Source organism: Bos taurus, chromosome Y, assembly GCF_002263795.3.
Source record: "Bos taurus isolate L1 Dominette 01449 registration number 42190680 breed Hereford chromosome Y, ARS-UCD2.0, whole genome shotgun sequence".
Lineage (NCBI taxonomy): Eukaryota > Metazoa > Chordata > Mammalia > Artiodactyla > Bovidae > Bos > Bos taurus.
The window spans coordinates 1,351,525-1,375,205 of NC_082638.1; the positions used below are offsets into that span (position 1 = coordinate 1,351,525).

A 23,681-nucleotide genomic window follows, 5' to 3' on the forward strand; every position below is an offset into this window, starting at 1 on the left:
ACCAACTCTATACTTCAACTGAAGGAAAAAAAAGAAGGAATTTGCCCCCGTCTATAACCACCTCCAAGGCCCACAGTGCGTTTTGTTGTCCTTCAGTAGCTCAGTCGTGTCTGATTCTCTGCTACACCACGGACTGCAGGCCCTCCAGGCTCCTCTGTCCATGAGATTCTCCAGGCAAGAAAACTGGAGTGGCTTGCTATGTCCTTCTCCAGGGGATCTTCCCGACCCAGGGATTGAACCCACGTCTCCTGCATGGCAGGTTCGTTCTTTACCACTGATCAGGGGACAGAGCAAGTGAAGTCGGGTTGTCTGGCTCCCCATCATCCCCGCTGCTGACCCTCACTGCCCCTCCACCTGCATCGATAACTGAGATTCAGGGGCGCAGTGTGACTCTTTAAGGGCACAGGGTCTGCAAGTTGCAAAAAAAAAAAAATGCAGAGATTAAACGGGGGCTTCCCTGGTGGCTCAGACGGTAAAGAATCTGCTTGCAATGAGGGAGACCTGGGTTCGGTTCTCAGATTGGGAAGATCCCCTGGAGGAGGGCAAGACGACCCACTCCTGTATTCTTGCCTGGAGAATCCCCAAGGACAGAGGAGCCTGGCGAGCTACCGTCGGACACGGCTGAGCGACTGAGACACATGTCTCACTCTCTGCGCTGCTCTAGGCTTTGGGTCTGGCGTCTCCCTGCACGAGGGTCTTGGGAATGACCCCTGTCTGTGGGGCGAGGCAGCTCTTGCTTACACACGAGCTTGGCACCTTTGATCCTGGGGCTCTTCCCACGCCTGCAGGGCGCAGAGCTGCCAAGCCAGTGTGCCAGCTTCCCTACAACCCAAGATGCCCAGTGGCATCAGGCGGTCGCCTATTTCCCCACCTTCGTAGGGTGTTTGGCCGGCGTAGCTGAGGGAGGTGCCTTCCCCGCAGCAGGCATGTAAGAGCTGGTCCCCACGGGCGGGCTTCCGGCTGGGAGGTTCGGCACCGCCCTGCTCATCACTAGCCCGCAGAGAGGCTGTAGAGGCAGAGAGGCTGGTTCATCCTTTTTTTTCTTTTCTTTCCTGTTTTCCTCTCGACAACAGAAGTCAGCACGGCGTCGCCCGTCGAGGGTGGGGTGGCCAGATCGCCCAGCTCGCCCACCTGCCCACTCGCTGGAGACCAAGGATGGAGGCATGGCGGGGTCTCTCCTGCCTCACGCTCCTGTGTGTTCTGCTGCATGTCCGAGGTAAGGGAGGGCTGGCTCCCAGAGAAAGAGATGCTCAGGTGTGCATTTCTATCTGCTTGCTGAAAAAAATAAACACTCCGTCCCAAACCACTTCCTCCCAGGAAACGGCTGCAAACTGCCAGAGTGTAGAAAAGAAAAACAGACTCCGATCTGATGGCACTGGACAGCAAACCAGGGGACCGGGTACCACGTTCGGGGTTCTGGGGGGAACGGACCCAGATCTGTAGGGCTGGGAACACACTTAGAAGCCAGCTGTGGTTTTTTTTTTTTTTTTTTTTTCCCCGGTTCTCGGATTTTGATCTCTGGGTGTGGCACGCATGGAAAAAGTGATCCGTGTCCCTGGGGTGGGTTGAGATTTTCTTTACTTCTGCGCTTTCTATCAACAGTCCGAGTGGCTCGTGTAGTTCTGTAGGGCGACCAAGGAGCTGAGATGCGGCTGGGTTCAGTGGGACGAGTCACTGTCGCCAGAGACGGGGTTTTGCAGGGACAGCCTCGGTTCACGTTTTTTAGATATGTTTTTCCTCAATGTCAGCCCTCCGGTTGGCAAATTAAAAGCACGCGAGTTGTTTACGCCCGAAACTCCAATACAGGCTCTTCCCCATCTTGGCATGTTGAGGAACAGAGGCAGGGAGGGGCCTCACTCAGGAAACTATAATTAACCCATGAAGGGCAAGATTTAATAGCAACTGGAGACACATATTTGGTCCTTTGGATATTGAAATTCTAAGGCATTGAGGATTGGGAGGGGCTGAAGAGTAAGTAGTGTTGTAGGTTAGAAATTAAAAGATTTTCTTTCAATGTCACTCATTGCTGTTCGGTTGCTCAGTGGTGTCTGAGTCTTTTTTGACCCCATGGACTGCAGCAAACCAGGCCTCCCTGTCCATCACAAACTCCCAGAGTTTGCTGAGACTCATGTCCATTGAGTCGATGATGCCATCCAACCATCTCATCCTCTGTCGTCCCCTTGTCCTCCCGCCTTCAATCTTTCCCAGCATCAGGATCTTTTCCAATGAGTCAGTTCTTTGCATCAGGAGCCAAAGGATTGGAGCTTCAGCTTCAACATCAGTCCTTCCAATGAACACCCAGGACTGATCTCCTTTAGGATGGACTGGTTGGATCTCCTTGCAGTCCAAGGGACTCTCAAGAGTCTTCTTACCGGGGTCCAGCCCCAGCAGGATCCAGGGGTACCCTCAGGATGACGGCTTAGGCGATAAGGATAACAAAGCGGAGAGCAGGGCTTGATCTTCCTTGATAAACACAGAAAGCCAATAAAGCTCCTGTGTTCCAAGGAGTCATCCTGAAAGAAGAACAGAGAGAGAAAAGGAAGGAAAAGGATAAAAGAACGACACAGGGAGACCAAGCTTCGGTGAGCGAGGCCCATAACTTTATTTTCAAAAGGAACTTTTATACCTTGACTTGTACATAGCGGGAAATGAAAGATGCAAAGTCACACAGAGTCAGCCCAAACATTACATCTCTTTTGTCTTTATCGAAACCAGGATTTTTCCTGCATAGCTTTCCCACAAACAATGTTGTGTACGTTATCTTCTGGCCTTGGAGGCCTGTGGGCGTTTTGTGACCCTTTTTTGATAAAGGCTGCTCGGCCAGAAAACTTAATTTCCCTTAAAGTGTTTCTTCTTTATTTCTCCCAGGCTCAGAAAGTACTAAACACAGTTACATTCTCACGGAGCAAAGGTGCAGTGAGTCACAACAAAGAAAGAACCAATTAGCTCAAAGGTCTGAGGTGGTTAATTCCAAGGCTGCTGCTTGTTTTTCTTACATTCCAACTATGTTAACCAATGCACTCCCAGGTGCACAATGGATAAGGGACACGGGCACTTGGCAGCAAGCATTGGCCGAACAATGAAGCCCTTTACCAGTACTACCCTAATACTTTCTCATCCCTTAAAGGACTTTATGCTCATTAGGACCTTTAGAATGCTTTGGCTTCCCGTGCCTTTCAAGGTTGGGGAGTTGTGAACAATCATGTGTGTTAATTGCAAGAGTACGGATAAACCCGTCGGGCAAGCTAGAAAGCCATCGGAGGGGTTAAAATAGAAATATTCCTTTCATGCCCATTAACTAAAGCCCTACGTTGACTTTTTCCAGAGAAAGGTGGTCGGAGATAGCCCCCTGTTAATGTCAGAAGAGTTGGTGAGAGGCACAAAATAGTAAGACAGACTTTGGTTTTGGGGTGGGTGCTCGAGCAGATTCAGGGGGTCCCTTGAGGCCTGATCCGCCTTTGCCTGTCAGGTGTCTTCTGCATGACCTTTCTCATGCGTGGGATCTCCCGTGGTGGCTCCCGGCACTCCAACACCACCGTTCAAAAGCATCACTTCTTCGGCGCTCAGCCTTCTTTATCGTCCGACTCTCCCGTGCATAAATGACTAGGTTAGGAGTGCAGAGATTTGGTTTGGATGTAACTCTTGTGGCACATCCTGTGTGACCTGTTTGAGGACGGGTATTGAAACAGGTGTGGTTTTGTGAGCCATCCCGGCACCCAGAGCCCAAGGTCTTCCTAGAGACCCTTCCACGAATCCGCACGGTCTGAGCGTCTTCCCGCACGTGGGGCATGCAGAAACGAGGTCGGGAGCTTTTGTGTGCAGGGAGATGTGAGTTCTCTGTGAACCGACACCAGGGCTAAAGGAAGAGCGTTGAGGCCAAGCTCTGTCTTTCTGCAGTCCCGCCCAGCAGCGGAGCCAGCAAAACCTGTCTGAGCCTTTATTCCCTTGGCAGTGACACCAAACTCTGGGCTCACCTGCGGCTACAGGCGACTCAGCCTCCTAACCGGCCCAGTTGGTCTGATCTGTCGGGAGTCACTGGATGGCAGATGCCTTCAGCTCGTCACGTGGCTCAGGGGTTAGAATTCCGGGCTTTCACTGCCGCAGCTCACAGTTCAATCTCTGGTCAGGGAACTGAGATCTTGAAGCTCTTCGGGGCAGCCAAAGAGAAATAAATGAAGGCACCACTCCAATTGCAGCTGTGCAAGAGCTTCATTAGGTAGGTGGGTGAGGCGCTGGAGTGACTGTGGTTCTTGTTGTTTTCAGTCATGTCCGACTCTTTGAGAGTCTGTGGACTGCGGCACGCCAGGCCTCCCCGTCCATCACCAACTCTCAGAGTTCACCCAAACCCACGTCCATCGAGTCGGTGATGTCATCCAACCACCTCATCCTCTGTCGTCCCCTTCTCCCGCCTTCCATTTTTCCCAACATCAGGGGCTTTTCCAGTGAGTCAGTTTTTTGCATCAGGTGGCCAAAGGATTGGCGCTTCAGCTTCAGCGTCAGTCCTTCCCATGAATATTCAGGGTTGATCTCCTTTAGGATGGACTGGTTGGATCTCCTTGCAGTCCAAGGGACTCTCAAGAGTTTTCTCCAACACCACAGTTCGAAAGCATCGATTCAAGCGCTCAGCTTGCTTTATAGTCCAATTCTCACGTCTCTACATGACTACTGGACAAACCATGACAGGGCAGCTGCATTGTGGGAAACACCCTGGCCATGCTCATGGAGTCAGGATGCCCTTTGAGAGGTGATGTCTGAGCTCCCGGCCATCTGATTAACCAACGGGTTGAGCCTCAAGGATCTCTGCCAGAGGGAGAATGTCTGTTCTGTGGTTCCCGTAGTACTGACGCGTCTCTCACCCAGGAGGTGCAGAAATCACAGCTCCAGGTGTTGCTTCATGCGGCCAGCCATACTCAACCATGGTGACACTGCCCCCTGGGCAACACTTGGCCCTGTCTCGAGTCATTTTTGGTTGTCACCACTGGGGCCTTGGGCTTCCCCCGTAGCTCAGTTGGTAAAGAATCCGCCTGCAGGGCGGGAGACCTGGGTTCGATTCCTGGGTTGGAAAGATCTGCTGGAGAAGGGATAGGCTGCCCACTCCAGTATTCTTGGGCTTCCCTGGTGGCTCAGACGGTGAAAGATCCGCCTGCAATGTGGGGAGACCTGGGTTCAATCCCTGGGTTGGGAAGATCCCCTGGAGAAGGGATGCAGCTCAATGTTTTCTGATGCACAAGACTCCCTACAGAGCAGGCTGACTGTCATCCAGGTTCAAATGTCACCGCTGCTGAGGTTGAGAAATCCTGCCTGAGCGCTAGAGACGGCATTTACCTGTGTACCTGTCGTATCTATCCGTGTGTCTGTCAATGCTCTTGTCAGCTTAGCAGTGTATTATCACTGTATCTATCATCTATTTTTACATATCCTATCTTCTATTTCTCTATATAATTATTATCAATCCTATACCTATTTTTCTAACATCTAAGTGTATCTCTCATCTTTCTAATTATCATCTATTCCCTATGATCCATGAATCGAATTATCATCAATCATCTATCCATCTGTTGCATGCTAAGTCTCTCAGTTGTGTCTGACTCTTTGAGACTTTTTGAGACTCTTTGTGACTACGGGCTATGGACCGTAGCCCGCCAGACTCCTCTGTCAATGTGGTTGCCCAGGCAAAAATACTAAAGTGGGGAGCCATCCACTTTTCCCAGGGGATTTTTCCCAACCCAGGCTAGTTTTGTCTTGAAAATCCCTCTGGGACGTCCCTGGCGGTCCAGTGGCTAAGACTCTAAGCTGCCAATGCAAGGGGCCCCAGTCCCATCCCTGGTCAGAGAACTAGATCCCATGTGCCAACTATCTGGCACAGCCATAAATAAAAATATATACATATATATATATATTAAATCCGTCCTAAATAGCTCTTTTCGGAGGGTAAGGGGGTATGGGGTTTGACGCTAAGACCTCCCACCCACCAGCCCGAGTCCTTTTAAACCCAGGTTTCCAGGAGGTCAGCCATGGGGACCCGCGTGGTGAGCCCAGAGCACATGTGGGGTTGATTAGAAACTGCCGGGCCTTCTAAAGGAACCAGATGGGAAACAGATCTTGTGTTCCAAGCCCCGTCCTCAGGCTCTGAGGGGAAAAACAAAGCTGGTGGAAATAACTGCTCCGGGAGAGCTGCGTCTCCCACACCCCATCCCCCCTGACATTGAGCCCCTGGAATCGGTATCTTCGGAGTGACGTGAACCTCGGAGGGCGGAGCTATAGTAATGGGGCGGGGCTATAGAGTGGCGGGGGCAGGCCTAGACCGTGGACAGACCGTGATGGGGCGGGACTAGAACGTGGCAGGGGCGGGGCTAGACTGTGACGGGGCGGGGCTTGAAAGATGTGAAGGCGGGGCTACACAATGGCAGGGGTGGGGCTAGACCGTGATGGGAGGGGCTAGACCAGGATGGGGTGGAGTTAGACTGTGACGGGGTGGGACTAGAACGTGACAGGGCGGGACTAGAACGTGGCAGGGGCAGGGCTAGGACGTACCGGGCGGGGCTAGACTGTGACGGGGCGGGGCTAGAAAGTGGTGGAGGCGGGGCTACACAATGGCGGGGGTGGGGCTAAACCACAGTGGGACCGGGCTAGACCGTGGTGGGGGCGGGACTAAATCATGACGGGGCGGGGCTAGACCGCGATGCGCTTGGCAGCGGGTCGAGGAGGTAGGTTCTTGGCTGCAGCCCCTCCGGAGACCAGAGGGAGGATGGTAGACTCCAGCCAGGCCTGCAGGACACGATCGGCTCCATGCCAAGGGGGCGGGGGGCCCCTGGGTGGAATCCGCCTTGTCTGTGAGTCATACGCAGGGCTCTGCAAAGAGCGCCTCACCCATGACAACCAGAGGCCACTTCCCCCGTGACCTTGAGTCATCGTCAGATGTTATTCGTTCGCTCAGTCCTGTCCGACTATCTGCGACCCCATGGACTGTAGCACACCAGGCCTCCCTGTCCATCATCAACTCCCAGAGTTTACTCAAACTCATGTCCATTGAGTTGGTGATGCCATCCAACCATCTCATCCTCTGTCGTCCCCTTCTCCTCCCGCCTTCAATCTTTCCCAGCATCAGTGTCTTTTCCAGTGAGTCAGTTCTTTGCCTCAGGTGGCCAAAATATTGGAGTTTCAGCTTCAACATCACTCCTTCCATTGAACACCCAGGACTGATATCCCTTAGGATGGACTGGTTGGATCTCCTTGCTGACCAAGGGACTCTCAGGAGTCGTCTCCAACACCACAGTTGAAAAGCATCTGTTCTTTGGCACTCAGCATTGTTTATCATGAGAAACATCTGCAAATGGAAGGAGATCACTGGAATGAGAAGTGGACACGGAATGGGGTGGGGCAGTTGGTTTGTTTCCAGAGCCAGTGGGAGAGGGGGCGCACCCTGGCTTCCTACTGCCAGCAGCCTGGCTCTGGAGGCTTCTAGTCCCCAGACGCAGCCAGATGCCCTTTTTGGAAAATGCCCAGTTGCTGCCCAGTCTGTTGTGCAATGGATTAGGGAGAGACTAGGACGAGATAAGTAGCAGAGGCTCAGAACAGGGAGTGGCTGGACGCTCCGGTTTGAGAAGATTGTTGAGGGGTTTGCCTCGAGCTTCAGGGACGAGCCTGGTGAGAGACGCTTATAAGCTGTCAGGGGCTGATTGCATGGGCTTCCTTGGTGGCTCAGATGGTAAAGAGACAGCCTGCAAGGCAGGAGACTGGGTTTGATCCCTGGGTCTGGAAGATCCCCTGGAGAAGGGCATGACCACCCACTCCAATATTCTTGCCTGGAGAATCCCCATGGACAGAGGAACCTGGTGGGCTATAGTCTATGGGGTCGTAAAGAGTCAGACACAACCGAGGGACTAACACTTTCACTTCAATAACCTATAATTGAACAGTGTGTGAAAAAAGAACAGATACATGTATGTGTATAGAAAAATAATTTATATATATGTATAACTGAATCAGTTTTCTGTACACTGTCCCCAGGGATCAAACCCAGGTCTGCTGCCTCGCAGGCTGACTCTTTACCATCCGAGCCACCAGGGAAGCTAACAACATCGTAAATCAACTGTGAAAGTATTAGTCACTCAGTTCAGTTTGGTTCAGTTCAGTCACTCAGTTGGGTCCAACTCTTTGTAACCCCATGGACTGCAGCACTGCAGGCTTCCCTGTCCGTCACCAACTCCCAGAGTTTACTCAAACTCATGTCCATCAAGTCGCTGATGCCATCCAACCATCTTACCCTCCGTCGGCCCCTTCTCCTCACTTGTGTCCAACTCTTTGCGACCCCGTGGACCGTAGCCCACCAGGCTTCTCTGTCCAGGGGGTTCTCCAGGCTAGAATACTGGAGTGGGTTGCTGTTTCCTTCTCCGGGGGAATCTTCTGGACCCAGGGATCAAACCGGGGTCTCCTTCATCTCAGGCAGATTCTTTACCAGCTGAGCTACCAGGGAAGCCCAGAAATCAACTATAGTTTGATTTAAAAAAGGATGAGGGTACAGTTATCTTCCTTCACGGATCTCTTTTGCTGTGGGCAGAGCCTGCCGGGAAAGCTAGGAATAGGAGGTTGTTTGGACAGACACACTACTGGGGAGCTGGAGAGAGGGGTGGAACTCCTCTTCTCTGCTGAGCTCGGGGTGGTGGGAGTGGGGTTGGGCAGGGGGGAGATATCTGGGCAGCTGGGGCAAAGGAAAGCCGGGTGGCCAGTTCCATCCCGCTGTGACTGATCCCCTGTGTGTTCTTGCAGGTGAGAATGGGGACTTTGATTTGGCTGATGCTCTCGATGACCCCAGTAAGTGCTTCTGGCAGCCTGCCTCAGCTACTGGAAGGCTCCGGGTTGGGTGGGGCCGGGATTCCTTCCTAAGGACAACTTCCTAACGAGAAAAGGAACACTGGTGGGCTTGCATTTGCTCCAGGGGCCAATGCTGGGCTTGTATGTGAAGGGACCTTTTGTCCTTTGAGTCCCCCTCCCCCTCGAACACGGAATGGAATTTGTGTTGGTACCTGGCGTGGGGTCGCAAAGAGTCGGACACGACTGAGCGACTGAACTGAACTGATCCTATCTTTGTTAGTGCCTTGAGATTTTCATTTTTTTTTTTTAAATTGGGACTTTAATGATTGTTTCTTTGAGCCTCACAAAACCCCTCAGGGCTTATTGCACATATGTTCTCTGTCCACAGAGCCCACCAAGAAGCCAAGCTCAGGTGAGTGACTACCTGATTCAGGTGAGTGGACAGAAACCAGGCTGCCCCACTGCAAGCTGAGGTTTTGGAAGGAGTTTATCACATCTTCCCAGGATGCTCCGTGGTGAAGAATCCGCCTGCCAGTGCAGGAGACGAGAGTTCCACCCCCAGGGTCAGGAAGATGCCCTGGATGAGGAAACGGCAACCCACTCCAGTGTTCTGGCCTGGAGAATCCCATGGACGGAGGAGCCTGGCGGGCTACAGTCTATAGTGTTGCAAAGGGTCAGACTGAGCGACTAAATCACAGCAACGATAGGGTCGTGGAGGGTGTGACTGATGGACAGATGTTTAAAGCCCAAGTCCTTCACGAAATGGATCGCAAAATCACAGTGAGCTGTTATTCCCCTTGGGATGGCTAAAATTGAAATATGGATGATAACAAGTGTTGATGGCGGTGTGGGGACTTTGGAACGTTTACATGTTCCCAGTAGGGATAGAAAATTGTGCAGCCTCCACAGAAAACAGTCTTGCATTTCCTCAGAAAGCTGCACGTAGAATTTCCCTGTGTGTGTGCTAGTCACTCAGTCGTGTCCAACTCTTTGCGACCGCATGTACTGTAGCCCACCAGACTCCTCTGTCCATGGGAGTCTCCAGGCAAGAATACTGGAGTGGGCTGCCATTTCCTCCTCTAGGGGACCTTCCCAACTCAGGGATCAAACCCAAGCCTTCAGGGAATAAGCAGTTTTTGTTTGCTTTTTACATACCTTATAAATGCTAGACAGTTTTGTAAGTGTGTGTATGTAGTCTTTTCAACTTCTAAATGTTCAGGTTCAGCTTCTAGTGTCTAAGTCGTTTTAAGCTGATCAATGGTAATTATTTCATGAGCACCAACTGTGAATAAAATATAAAATCTATTGTCAAGCTTATATTCTTGTTTTATAAGCTGCTTCTGATGGAAGGACATTTTTCTCTTCTTAACATGCAATGTCGTTTTCCCCAATAGGTATCTACCCCAACCCGAGGCCCCCCTACCAGCCACAGCCTGGAAATCCCAACAACGGTGGAGGTAAGAATGGTCATTCATTTCAAAACAGCTTTGAACCTGCCCACTGGAACTCAGGGAAGGTCATGGAGGCTGAATGAAGCCTTTGTCATTGTTCTGTTGCTAAATTGTGTCTGACCCTTTGCAACCCCGCAGACTGCAGCACGCCAGGCCTCCCTGTCCATCACCAACTCCTGGAGCTTTCTCAAACTCATGTCCATTGAGTCGGTGATGCCATCCAACCATCTCATCCTCTGTCATCCCCTTCTCCTCGTGTCCTCAATCTTTCCCAGCATCAGGGTCTTTTCCAACAAATCAGCTCTTTGCATCAGGTGGACAAAGTATTGGAGTTTCAGCTTCAGCATCAGTCCTTCCAATGACTATTCAGGACCAATCTCCTTTAGGATGGACTGGTTGGATCTCCTTGCAGTCCAAGGGACTCTCAAGAGTCTTCTCCAACACCAAAGTTCAAAAGCATCAATTCATTGGCGCTCAGCCTTCTTTATGGTCCAACTCTCACACCCTTACATGACCATTAGAAGAACCAGAGCTTTGAGTATATAGACTTTTGTCGGCAAAGTGATGTCTCTGCTTGTCTAGTGGGGGGATGTTTCTTGCTCCAGTGTTTTTGGGAAACATGAGTTGAACATATTTTCATGGGCTTCCCGCCTGTGGGCCCCAGAGAATCATAGATGCCGGCCATCCCGTAAGATGAGTCACTGCCCAGGAGACTCATCTACCCGGCAGCATGCGGGGGCCAGCCTCAGGTTTGGGGGTGTGTGACTCAGGACTCCAGCAGCTGGCACATTTCAGAACAGAGGAAGGTTGCTTTCCGGCTTTTGTTTTTAAAGCCTGCTAGAATCTCGTGCCTTTAAAATGATGGTGGTGCCCCTGAGTAATGAATTTCTATTTCCTGTAAGTTACATGGGCTTCCCAGGCGGGTAAAGAACCCGCCTGCCAACACAGAAGACTTAAGAGATGAGGGTTCGATCCCTGGGTCCAGAACAATCCCCTGGAGGAGGGCGTGGCAACCCACTCTAGTATTCCTGCCTGGAGAATCCCCAAGGACAGAGGAGCCTGGCGGGCTACAGTCCATGGGGTCGCAAAGAGTCGGACATGACTGAAAGGATTTAGCACATACGCATAGTAGATTCATTTTGCCATACAGCAGAAACGAGCTCAACACGGTGAAGTAACTGTGTGTGTGTGTGTTCGTCACTCAGTCGTGTCCGGCTCTCTGTGACCCCGTGGAATGTAGCCTGCTAGGCTCCTCCGTCCATGGGATTCCCCAGGCCAGAATACTGGAGTGGGTTGCCATGCCCTCCTCCAGGAGATCTTCCCAGCCCAGGGATCAAACCTGGGTCTCCTTCATTGCAGGCATATGCTTTACCGTCTGAGCCACCAGGGATGCAATTATACTCCAATAAAAACTAATGCTTAAAAAGAGCTTTATGCTTGGGGATTCTGAGCACCAGAGATTCCGTGGAAGCGATAAACAGCAAACATGAATTAGCCAGAACGTCGTTTTGTATACCGGCCTCTTGTGTTGTGTGAATGGTTCGTCGCTGGAAGCTGTCCCTCTTTTCCTAAAATCACATGTTTCCCGACAGATATCTACCCAAGGACAAAGCCACCGCCTCCTCGCCCGCAGCCTGGTAACAGTGGAGGTGAGTCCTCAGGAGTAAGATGACTTTCAGAAGCATCTTTGGAAGGACTGAAATGCCTTCCGGAATATGTTTTGGAGAATTTGGTCCTCGATGGTGAAAGACGGGTTGCATTTAAAATATGCAGAACCTTTTTTTTTTAGCAATTCTTTTTAGAATCCTATATTTATTTTTATGTTGGCTGTATCAGGTCTTGGTTTCGGCTCGTGGATCTTTCGGCACAGGTTCTCCAATTGTGGAACCCTCCCTCTGCATAAGCTGTCCATGCGCCCCGATACGTGGGCTTGGGTGTGCAGGGGGCTCCCCAGACCGCGGGCTCTGACCACCCTCTGCTCTGTCCACAGGCTTCCTGAGCGACTCGGACCTCATCGACGGCGGCCGCTACCCGCCCAGGCGTCCCGCAGGTACGTGCGGGCTTCCATGACTCCGCCCCAGCCCCCGCGAGGAAGGTGGTGGGCTGTGGACTCTCCCCTCCAACCTCTGAGGGGCGGGAGGGAGGCGCATCCCTGAAGCTGTCCACTCCTGCGGTCTGCAAGGTGGACGGAACCGGCCATAGGGCCGATGCTGCTTAGAAGTGGGGGTCGTCTCCATGTAAATATGTGTGTGTGCACATGTGTGTGTATACACATACACATACCTCCACTGACATGCGGACTTATGTACATGTCTGTGTACAGGTGTCTGTCTGTAGACACATATCTCTATGTATAGCTATATTTGTATCTAGATGCACATCTATCTATATCTGTATCTATAACTTTATCCATGTGTATCTATATGAATCTGTATCTATACCTATGTTGATCTCTATGCATACGTATATCTATGTCTATATATATTTATATCTATAGCTGTATGCATATCTATCTATATCTATACCTATATGTACATTGATCTATCTCTATGTTTATCTGTATGTATATCTGAATATATATTTATATACATATGTTTGTCTATAAGCATATCTATATCTATATCTGTATATATATTTATATCTATAGCTGCATGTATATCTATCTATATCTTTATCTATATCTACATGTACATCGATCTATCTCTATGTTTACCTGTATGTATATCTGAATATATATTTATATATATATGTTTACCTACAGGTATATGTACATCTATGTCTGTATATATGCACATGTATATCTGTGCTGTGCTCAGTCACTCAGTCGTGTCCAACTCTTTGCAACCCCATGGACTCTAGCCCACCAGGCTCCTTTCTGTCCATTTGATGCTGGACAGAGTATCCCAGGCAACCATTCTTGTCCAGGAAAAAATACTGAAATGCGTTGCCATGCCCTCCTCCAGGGGATCTTCCCAACCCAGGAATCGATCCCAAGTCTCCCGCATTGCAGGCAGATTCTTCACCAGCTGAGCCACCAGGAAAGCCCAAGAATACTGAAGTGGGTAGCCTATCCCTTCTCCAGCGGATCTTCCCGAACCAAGAATCAAACCGGGGTCTCCTACATTGCAGGCGGATCCTTTACCAATTGAGATATCAAGGAAGCCCACCTATATATCTATATCTGTACCTATTTGTATATCGATATCTGTCTACAGCTATACCAGCATCTGTATCTGTATCTTTCTCTATCTCTGTATCTATATCTGTCTACTCCTCTACCTGCATCCATATCTGTATCTTTCTCTATCTCTGTATCTATATCTGTCTACTCCTCTACCTGCATCCATATCTGTATCTTTATCTATATCTACCTATAGTCCTAAGTTGCTATCTTTGGGCTTCCCAGGGGGCTCAGGAGTAGAGAATCCGCCTGCAGTGCAGTAGACCTGAGTTCCATCCCTGGGTCGGGAAGATCCCCTGGACGAGGACATGACAACCCACTCCAGGATTCTTGCCTGGAGAATCCCATTGACTGAGGAGCCTACCAGGCTGTACTCCACGGGGTCACAGAGAGTCGGACACGAATGAGTGCCTGTCATGCACACACACCTCTATTTACACAGATGTTGTGTCTATACCAACCTTTGCAGAAGTGTCTCTGTGTATCTTCCCCCCCCAAAATGTATATTTAATGTGATCCACTTGACATCTAGCATGATAGACCTGGGTCCCTTGAGGTGGGGGTAAGCCTGTGTTACCTTGAAGCCCTAGATCGGCATGGGGGGAGGCATGCGTAATCTCTGAAAACACACAGCTTTCTGAAGGGCTCTCTGTGGCATGAGTTTTTCCATCCAGAAGCCATGCCTTTTGGGGAGGGACTCCTTAGAGCATTTTCTGGAAGGTCCTGAGCTTTTCCACCACACAGGGCTCCAGACGACTCAATGGACAAGACCCTGATGCTGGGAAAGATTGAGGGCAGGAGAAGGGGGAGACAGGGGATGAGATGGGTGGGTGGCATCACCGACTCGATGGACATGAGTTTGAGCAAGCTCTGGGAGTTGGTGATGGACAGGGAAGCCTGGCGTGCTGCGGTCCATGGGGTCGCAAAGAGTTGGACACGACTGAGCCACTGGACAGCAAGCAGTCTTTATGGGGTGACTGTTGGGTCCGGCTTTGGTGCCAGCCAGGCGGATGCCTGCTGGACCCCAAGGTCCACGCTGCGAATGGCTGTCACATCCCTCTTCTCTCCTGCAGGAGGCGGCGGTGGCGGGTTCCAGCCGGGGCACGACGGCTACGGTAACAGGCTCGCTTCATGCAGCGCTGGGGCCCGTGGGGCTGGCGGGGCTGGGTGGGCTTTGCCGGGGCTCCCATTAGAGCTTCCTCCTGGGTCTCGGGTGTGGGCTGCTTCACTGCTGACCGTCAGCTTGGTTTCGTCCAGGTGTCCAGGGGCTGACCCCACACCCCTCTATCCAGGAAACAAGACACAGAGCCCCGGGCTGCAAGCTCATTAGGCAGAGAACAGCCCAGGAATTGTGGATTCTTAAGTGAATAGTGCATCATCCCAAGAAAGAAAGGAATTTTCCACGGGAGTAAGAAACTCCATTCTCGTCTATACCGAGCTTTTCTCAAAGCGAGGGCTGGATCTAGAAATCTCCAGAGGGTCTCTGGTGCTGTAAAGTGAACTTGGGAGCTAATTGAGCCAGAAAAGCAAAAGGCACTGGATCCATGTTTCTAAACTGAGATAGAATCCCCATGAAACATTGTACAAAGTAGTCATGTGATACTTTGTCAATGTAGATGTTGGTGCTGTTTAGTCGCTAAGTCGTCTCTGACTCTTTGCGACCCCGTGGACTGTAGCCCTCCAGGCTCCTCTGTCCGTGGGATACTCCAGGCAAGAATACTGCCGTCGGTTGCCATGCCCTCCTCCAGGGGAATCTTTCTGTACCAGGGATCGAACCTGGGTCTCCTGCATTGCAGGCAGATTCTTTACCATGTTGAGACCCCAGGGAATCGCTTTTTAAAAATTACTCCTTGGGGACTTCCCTGGTGATCCACTCACTAGGATGATGGGCTCTCACTGGCAGGATCTGAGATCAGTGACTGGTCAGGGAATTAAAATCCTGCATATCCTGCATGCAGCTAAAAACAGAAAGAAAAAGCAAATTGCCCTCTGGACAGAAGAAGGTGTGGAGAAAGTCCTTTATTGCTCAGTTGCTAAGATGATGGTGTGATGCCTGTGAAGCATGCTTCCTGGCCTTGGGGACTGGACTTTTCCCTGGACACGCTGAGAAGTGGGGTTTTGTGCTCAGGCAAGCCCCCTCTCTCTGTAGCTGGGGGTCAACGTGCCCCTGGCATTAGCAGACCTGCTGAACTTGCAAGGTGAGCTCAGCCCGCCTCGGTGCAGCCAGCGAATGTCCGGGGTACACTTGTCTCTTCCTCTGGCTCGGGGACAATCTGGGTGGGGCTTTTGCCCAGATGTCACAGCCTCTGCTTCAAGGTCCTGTCTTGCTCAAAGCTTCCTTTGGGGATGTCTCCAGTGATTCCGGGCCTTACCTTCCTCTTCACGTGGCCTTTCTTTCCTGCAGGGCGAGGAGGGCGCAACATACCCGGCTTACCTGGCATTAATTATGGTAAAGGAGGTCTTTCATAAAAGCCAGACCAGGAGAAGCTCTCCTGCTGAGGAGCTAACCCCCGCGTGGCCGCTGCCTGACCGCCTGGGTCTCTGATCGGCGTCCTCAATGGGCACCGAAGCTGGGGAGGGGTTTGCATGGGACGCGGGACACAATCCGTCCAAGAAATGAAGGCTCGCTCATGCGTGTTACTGCCTGTGCACACGTGTGTGGCATGTGTGTGTGCCTGCACGTGGATGTGTGCGTGTGTGGCTGGGAGGGCACTTGCTTTTATACATGTGGACATATGTTCACATGTGCCTTCGCACTGTGTGTCTGTGCATGCGTGAGTATGAATTTGCACGTGTGTGCGCGCTGTGGGTGTGCGGGTCAGGGCGTAGCTATATCTGTATCTATGTGCATCTCTGTCTATATCTGTATCTAGACCTCGATCCATGTGTATCTGTATGTATATGTACCTATATCTATATTTATCTATATGCAGAAATATATCCATACCTGCATATATATTTCTATCTACATCTATATGTTACCTGGATCTATATGTGTATCTGTATGTATTTATATCTATATCTATCTATATGCATATCTATATCTATATCTGTATATTTATATGTATAGCTGCATGTATATCTATCTATATCTTTATCTATATCTACATGTACATCGATCTATCTCTATGTTTACCTGTATGTATATCTGAATATATATTTATATATATATATGTTTACCTACAGGTATATGTACATCTATGTCTGTATATATGCACATGTATATCTGTGCTGTGCTCAGTCACTCAGTCGTATCCAACTCTTAGCAACCCCATGGACTCTAGCCCACCAGGCTCCTTTCTGTCCATTTGATGCTGGACAGAGTATCCCAGGCAAGCATTCTTGTCCAGGAAAAAATACTGAAATGCGTTGCCATGCCCTCCTCCAGGGGATCTTTCTAACCCAGGGATCGATCCCAGGTCTCCCGCATTTCAGGCAGATTCTTCACCAGCTGAGCCACCAGGGAAGCCCAAGAATACTGAAGTGGGTAGCCTATCCCTTCTCCAGCAGATCTTCCTGAACCAAGAATCAAACCAGGGTCTCCTACATTGCAGGCGGATCCTTTACCAATTGAGCTATCAAGGAAGCCCACCTATATATCTATATCTGTACCTATTTGTATATCGATATCTGTCTACTCCTCTACCTGCATCCATATCTGTTCTTCATCTATCTCTGTATCTATATCTGTCTACTCCTCTACCTGCATCCATATCTGTTCTTTATCTATATCTAGCTATAGTCCTAAGTTGCTATCTTTGGGCTTCCCAGGGGGCTCAGGAGTAGAGAATCCGCCTGCAGTGCAGTAGACCTGAGTTCCATCCCTGGGTCGGGAAGATCCCCTGGACGAGGACATGACAACCCACTCCAGGATTCTTGCATGGAGAATCCCACAGACTGAGGAGCCTACCAGGCTGTAGTCCACGGGGTCACAGAGAGTCGGACACGAATGAGTGACTGTCACGCACACACACCTCTATTTACACAGATGTTGTGTCTATACCAACCTTTGCAGAAGCGTCTCTGTGTATCTTCCCCCCCCAAAATGTATGTTTAATGTGATGCAGTTGACTTCTAGCATGATAGAACTGCGTCCCTTGAGGTGGGGGTAAGCCTGTGTTACCTTGAAGCCCTAGATCGGCATAGGTGGGGGGCATGAGTAATCTCTGAAAACACACCGCTTTTTGAAGGGCTCTCTGTGGCATGAGTTTTTCCATCCAGAAGCCATGCCTCCAGGGGAGGGACTCCTTAGAGCATTTTCTGGAAGGTCCTGAGCTTTTCCACTACATAGGGCTCCAGACGACTCAGTGGACAAGACCCTGATGCTGGGAGAGATTGAGGGCAGGAGAAGGGGGCGACAGGGAATGAGATGGGTGGGTGGCATCACCAACTCGATGGACATGAGTTTGAGCAAGCTCCGGGAGTTGGTGATGGACAGGGAAGCCTGGCGTGCTGCGGTCCATGGGGTTGCAAAGAGTCGGACATGACTGAGCCACTGGAGAGCAAGCACTCTTTTGGGGGTGACTGTTGGGTCCGGCTTTGGTGCCAGCCAGGCGGATGCCTGCTGGACCCCAAGGTCCACGCTGCGAATGGCTGTCACATCCCTCTTCTCTCCTGCAGGAGGCGGCGGTGGCGGGTTCCAGCCGGGGCACGACGGCTACGGTAACAGGCTCGCTTCATGCAGCGCTGGGGCCCGTGGGGCTGGCGGGGCTGGGTGGGCTTTGCCGGGGCTCCCATTAGAGCTTCCTCCTGGGTCTCGGGTGTGGGCTGCTTCACTGCTGACCGTCAGCTTGGTTTCGTCCAGGTGTCCAGGGGCTGACCCCACACCCCTCTGTCCAGGTAACAAGACACAGAGCCCCGGGCTGCAAGCTCATTAGGCAGAGAACAGCCCAGGAATTGTGGATTCTTTATGTAGATAGTACATCATGCCAAGAAAGAAAGGAATTTACCGCGGGAGTAAGAAACTCCATTCTTGTCTATACCGAGCTTTTCGCAAAGCAAGGGGTGGATCTAGAAATCTCCAGAGGGTCTCTGGTGCTGTAAAGTGAACTTGGGAGCTAATTGAGCCAGAAAAGCAAAAGGCACTGGATCCATGTTTCTAAACTGAGATAGAATCCCCATGAAACATTGTACAAAGTAGTCTTGTGATACTTTGTCAATATAGTTGTTGGTGCTGTTTAGTTGCTAAGTCGTCTCTAACTCTTTGCTGCCCCATGGACTGTAGCCCTCCAGGCTCCTCTGTCCATGGGAATCTCCAGGCAAGAAGACTGGAGTGGGTTGCCATGCCCTCCTCCAGGGGAATCTTTCTGACCCAGGGATCGAACCTGGGTCTCCTGCATTGCAGGAGGATTCTTTACCATGTTGAGCACCCAGGGAATCGCTTTTAAAAAATTACTCCCTGGGGACTTCCCTGGTGATCCAGTCATTAGGACGGTGGGCTCTCACTGGCAGGATCTGAGATCAGTGCCTGGTCAGGGAATTAAAATCCTGCGTATCCTGCATGCAGCCAAAAACACGAAAAAACAAACAAACAAACAAATTGCCCTCTGGACAGAAGAAGGTGTGGAGAAAGGTCCTTTATTTCTCAGTCGCTAGATGACTGTCTGCTGCCTGTGGGGCATGCTTCCTGGCCTTGGGGACCGGACTTCTCCCTGGACGCGCTGAGAAGTGGGGTTTTGCACTCAGGCAAGCCCCCTCTCTCTGCAGCTGGGGGTCAACGTGCCCCTGGCATTAGCAGACCTGCTGAACTTGCAAGGTGAGCTCAGCCCGACTCGGTGCGGCCAGGGAATGTCCGGGGTACGCTTGTCTCTTCCTCTGGCTTGGGGACAATCTGGGTGGGGCTTTTGCCCGGCTGTCACAGCCTCTGCTTCGGGGTCCTGTCTTTCTCGAAGCTTACTTTGGGGATGTCTCCGGCATTTCCGGGCCTTCCCTTCCTCTTCACGTGGCCTTTCTTTCCTGCAGGGCGAGGAGGGCGCAACATACCCGGCTTACCTGGCATTAATTATGGTAAAGGAGGTTTTTCATAAAGCAAACCAGGAGAAGCTCTCCTTCTGAGGAGCTAACCCCCGCGTGGGCACTGCCTGACCGCCTGGGTCTGATCGGCATCCTCAATGGGCACCGAAGCTGGGGAGGGGTTTGCATGGGATGCGGGACACAATCCGTCCAAGAAATGAAGGCTTGCTCATGCGTGTTACTGCCTGTGCACACGTGTGTGGCATGTGTGTGTGCCTGCACGTGGATGTGTGCGTGTGTGGCTGGGAGGGCGCTTGCTTTTATACATGTGGACATATGTTCACATGTGCCTTCGCACTGTGTGTCTGTGCATGCGTGAGTATGAATTTGCACGTGTGTGTGCGCTGTGGGTGTGCGGGTCAGGGCGTAGCTATATCTGTATCTATGTGCATCTCTGTCTATATCTGTATCTAGACCTCGATCCATGTGTATCTGTATGTATATGTACCTATATCTATATTTATCTATATGCAGAAATATATCCATACCTGCATATATATTTCTATCTACAGCTATATGTTACCTGGATCTATATGTGTATCTATATGTATTTATATGTATATCTATGTTTATCTATATGCATATCTGTATCTATATCTGTATATATATTTATATGTATAGCTGCATGTATATCTATCTATATCTTTATCTATATCTACATGTACATCGATCTATCTCTATGTTTACCTGTATGTATATCTGAATATATATTTATATATATATATGTTTACCTACAGGTATATGTACATCTATGTCTGTATATATGCACATGTATATCTGTGCTGTGCTCAGTCACTCAGTCGTATCCAACTCTTAGCAACCCCATGGACTCTAGCCCACCAGGCTCCTTTCTGTCCATTTGATGCTGGACAGAGTATCCCAGGCAAGCATTCTTGTCCAGGAAAAAATACTGAAATGCGTTGCCATGCCCTCCTCCAGGGGATCTTCCTAACCCAGGGATCGATCCCAGGTCTCCCGCATTTCAGGCACATTCTTCACCAGCTGAGCCACCAGGGAAGCCCAAGAATACTGGAGTGGGTAGCCTATCCCTTCTCTAGCAGATCTTCCTGAACCAAGAATCAAACCGGGGTCTCCTACATTGCAGGCGGATCCTTTACCAATTGAGCTATCAAGGAAGCCCACCTATATATCTATATCTGTACCTATTTGTATATCGATATCTGTCTATAGCTATACCAGCATCTGTATCTGTATCTTTCTCTATTTCAGTATCTATATCTGTCTACTCCTCTACCTGCATCCATATCTGTTCTTTATCTACATCCAGCTATAGTCCTAAGTTGCTATCTTTGGGCTTCCCAGGGGGCTCAGGAGTAGAGAATCCGCCTGCAGTGCAGTAGACCTGAGTTCCATCCCTGGGTCGGGAAGATCCCCTGGACGAGGACATGACAACCCACTGCAGGATTCTTGCCTGGAGAATCCCACGGACTGAGGAGCCTACCAGGCTGTAGTCCACGGGGTCACAGAGAGTCGGACACGAATGAGTGCCTGTCACGCACACACACCTATCTTTACACAGATGTTGTGTCTATACCAGCCTTTGCAGAAGTGTCTCTGTGTATCTTCCCCCCAAAAAATGTATGTTTAATGTGATGCAGTTGACTTCTAGCATGATAGAACTGCGTCCCTTGAGGTGGGGGTAAGCCTGTGTTACCTTGAAGCCCTAGATCGGCATAGGTGGGGGGGCATGAGTAATCTCTGAAAACACACAGCTTTCTGAAGGGCTGTCTGTGGCATGAGTTTTTCCATCCAGAAGCCATGCCTCCGGGGGAGGGACTCCTTAGAGCATTTTCTGGAAGGTCCTGAGGTTTTCCACTATATAGGGCTCCAGACGACTCACTGGACAAGACCCTGATGCTGGGAGAGATTGAGGGCAGGAGGAGAAGGGGGCCACAGGGGATGAGAGGGGTGGGTGGCATCACCGACTCGATGGACATGACTTTGAGCAAGCTCCAGGAGTTGGTGATGGACAGGGAGGCCTGGCGTGCTGCGGTCCATGGGGTCGAAAGAGTCGGACAAGACTGAGCCACTGGACAACAAGCACTCTTTTGGGGGTGACTATTGGGTCTGGCTTTGGTGCCAGCCAGGCGGATGCCTGCTGGACCCCAAGGTCCACGCTGCGAATGGCTGTCACATCCCTCTTCTCTCCTGCAGGAGGCGGCGGTGGCGGGTTCCAGCCGGGGCACGACGGCTACGGTAACAGGCTCGCTTCATGCAGCGCTGGGGCCCGTGGGGCTGGCGGGGCTGGGTGGGCTTTGCCGGGGCTCCCATTAGAGCTTCCTCCTGGGTCTTGGGTGTGGGCTGCTTCACTGCTGACCATCAGCTTGGTTTCATCCAGGTTCCAGGGGCTGACCCCACAACCCTCTGTCCAGGAAACAAGACACAGAGCCCCGGGCAACAAGCTCCTTAGCAGAGAACAGCCCAGGAATTGCGGATTCTTTATGTAGATAGTACATCATGCCAAGAAAGAAAGGAATTTACCCTGGGATAAATCCATTCTTGTCTATACCGAGCTTTTCTCAAAGCGAGGGGTGGATCTAGAAGTCTCCAGAGGGTCTCTGGTGCTGTAAAGTGAACTTGGGAGCTAATTGAGCCCGAAAAGCAAAAGGCACTGGATCCATGTTTCTAAACTGAGATAGAATCCACATGAAACATTGTACAAAGTAGTCACGTGATACTTTGTCAATGTAGATGTTGGTGCTGTTTAGTCGCTAAGTCGTCTCTAACTCTTTGCTGCCCCGTGGACTGTAGCCCTCCAGGCTCCTCTGTCCGTGGGATTCTCCAGGCAAGAATACTGCAGTCGGTTGCCATGCCCTCCTCCAGGGGAATCTTTCTGACCCAGGGATCGAACCTGGCTCCTGCATTGCAGGCGGATTCTTTACCATGTTGAGCACCCAGGGAATCGCTTTTTAAAAATTACTCCCTGGGGACGTCCCTGGTGGTCCAGTCATTAGGGCGGTGGGCTCTCACTGGCAGGACCTGAGATTGGTGCCTGGTCAGGGAATTAACATCCTGCATATCCTGCATGCAGCTAAAAACCGGAAAAAAAAAATTGCCCTCTGGACATAAGAAGGTGTGGAGAAAGGTCCTTTTATTGCTCAGTCACTGAGATGGCTGTTTACTGCCCTTGGGGCATGCTTCTTGGCCTTGGGGACTGGACTTTTCCCTGGCAGCACCAGGAAGTGGGGTTTTGAGCTCAGGCAAGCCCCCTCTCTCGCAGCTGGGGGTCAGCGTGCCCCTGGCATTAGCAGACCTGCTGAACTTGCAAGGTGAGCTCAGCCCGACTCGGTGCAGCCAGCGAATGTCCCGGGGTACGCTTGTCTCTTCCTCTGGCTCGGGGACAATCCGGGTGGGGCTTTTGCCCGGATGTCACAGCCTCTGCTTCAGGGTCCTGTCTTTCTTGAAACTTCCTTTGGGGATGTCTCCGGCATTTCTGGGCCTTACCTTCCTCTTCACGTGGCCTTTCTTTCCTGCAGGGCAAGGAGGGCGCAACAGACTCCGCTTCCCTGGCATTAATTATGGTAAAGGAGGTCTTTCATAAAAGCCAAAGCAGGAGAAGCTCTCCTGCTGAGGAGCTAACCCCCGCGTGGGCGCTGCCTGACCGCCTGGGTTTCTGATCGGCGTCCTCACTGCGCACCGAAGCTGGGGAGGGGTTTGCATGGGACGCGGGTCGCAATCCGTCCAAGAAATGAAGGCTCGCTCACACATGTTACTGCCTGTGCACACGCGTGTGGCATGTGTGTGTCCCTGCACATGCATGTGTGTGCGTGTGGCTGGGAGGGCGCTTGCTTTTATGCATGTGGACATACGTTCACATGTGCCTTCATGCTGTGTGTCTGTGCATGTGTGAGTATGAATTTCAGACACACGTGCCTGTGTGTGTGCTGTGGGTGTGCGGGTCAGGGCGGATGTGTGCATGTGGAAATATGTGCAGCTCTTGTGTCTTCATGTGTACATGTGCGGGCGTGTACTGCGCACACACATGTGGAGATATGCACGTGTGTGTCCACGGTCATGTCCACACAGGCACAGTGCCTGTGATGCTAGTGTGCACGCCTGCCTGTGTGCACACACGGCTGTGCCGATGTGTGTGTGTGGACGTGTGCTTGTGTTGTACATGTGTGCATATGTGTATACGCAGATGTGCATGTATGCATATGGGTGTGTCCGTGTGTTGTATGTGCGTGTCTGTATGTATGTGG

At 51.0% G+C, this 23,681-nt stretch overlaps 1 protein-coding gene across 3 annotated transcripts in view; it reads left to right on the forward strand.

Annotated features, from left to right (window-relative positions):
• The first annotated feature begins 999 nt into the window (after nt 1-999).
• The window catches only part of XG (Xg glycoprotein), a 32,633-nt gene continuing 9,951 nt past the window's right edge, over nt 1,000-23,681 (forward strand). Inside the window, exons 1-12 of one of the 3 annotated variants that reach the window (XM_059884021.1) lie at nt 1,000-1,216; nt 8,770-8,814; nt 9,203-9,226; nt 10,209-10,271; nt 11,858-11,914; nt 12,256-12,315; nt 14,520-14,561; nt 15,851-15,895; nt 18,067-18,108; nt 19,408-19,452; nt 21,634-21,675; nt 22,956-23,000. In XM_059884021.1, coding sequence (XP_059740004.1) covers nt 1,156-1,216; nt 8,770-8,814; nt 9,203-9,226; nt 10,209-10,271; nt 11,858-11,914; nt 12,256-12,315; nt 14,520-14,561; nt 15,851-15,895; nt 18,067-18,108; nt 19,408-19,452; nt 21,634-21,675; nt 22,956-23,000 — 571 coding nt within the window. In that variant the 5' untranslated portion in view covers nt 1,000-1,155. The remainder of the gene's footprint in view (nt 1,217-8,769; nt 8,815-9,202; nt 9,227-10,208; nt 10,272-11,857; nt 11,915-12,255; nt 12,316-14,519; nt 14,562-15,850; nt 15,896-18,066; nt 18,109-19,407; nt 19,453-21,633; nt 21,676-22,955; nt 23,001-23,681) is intronic. The other 2 variants (XM_059884022.1, XM_059884023.1) reach the window with 2 other exon arrangements.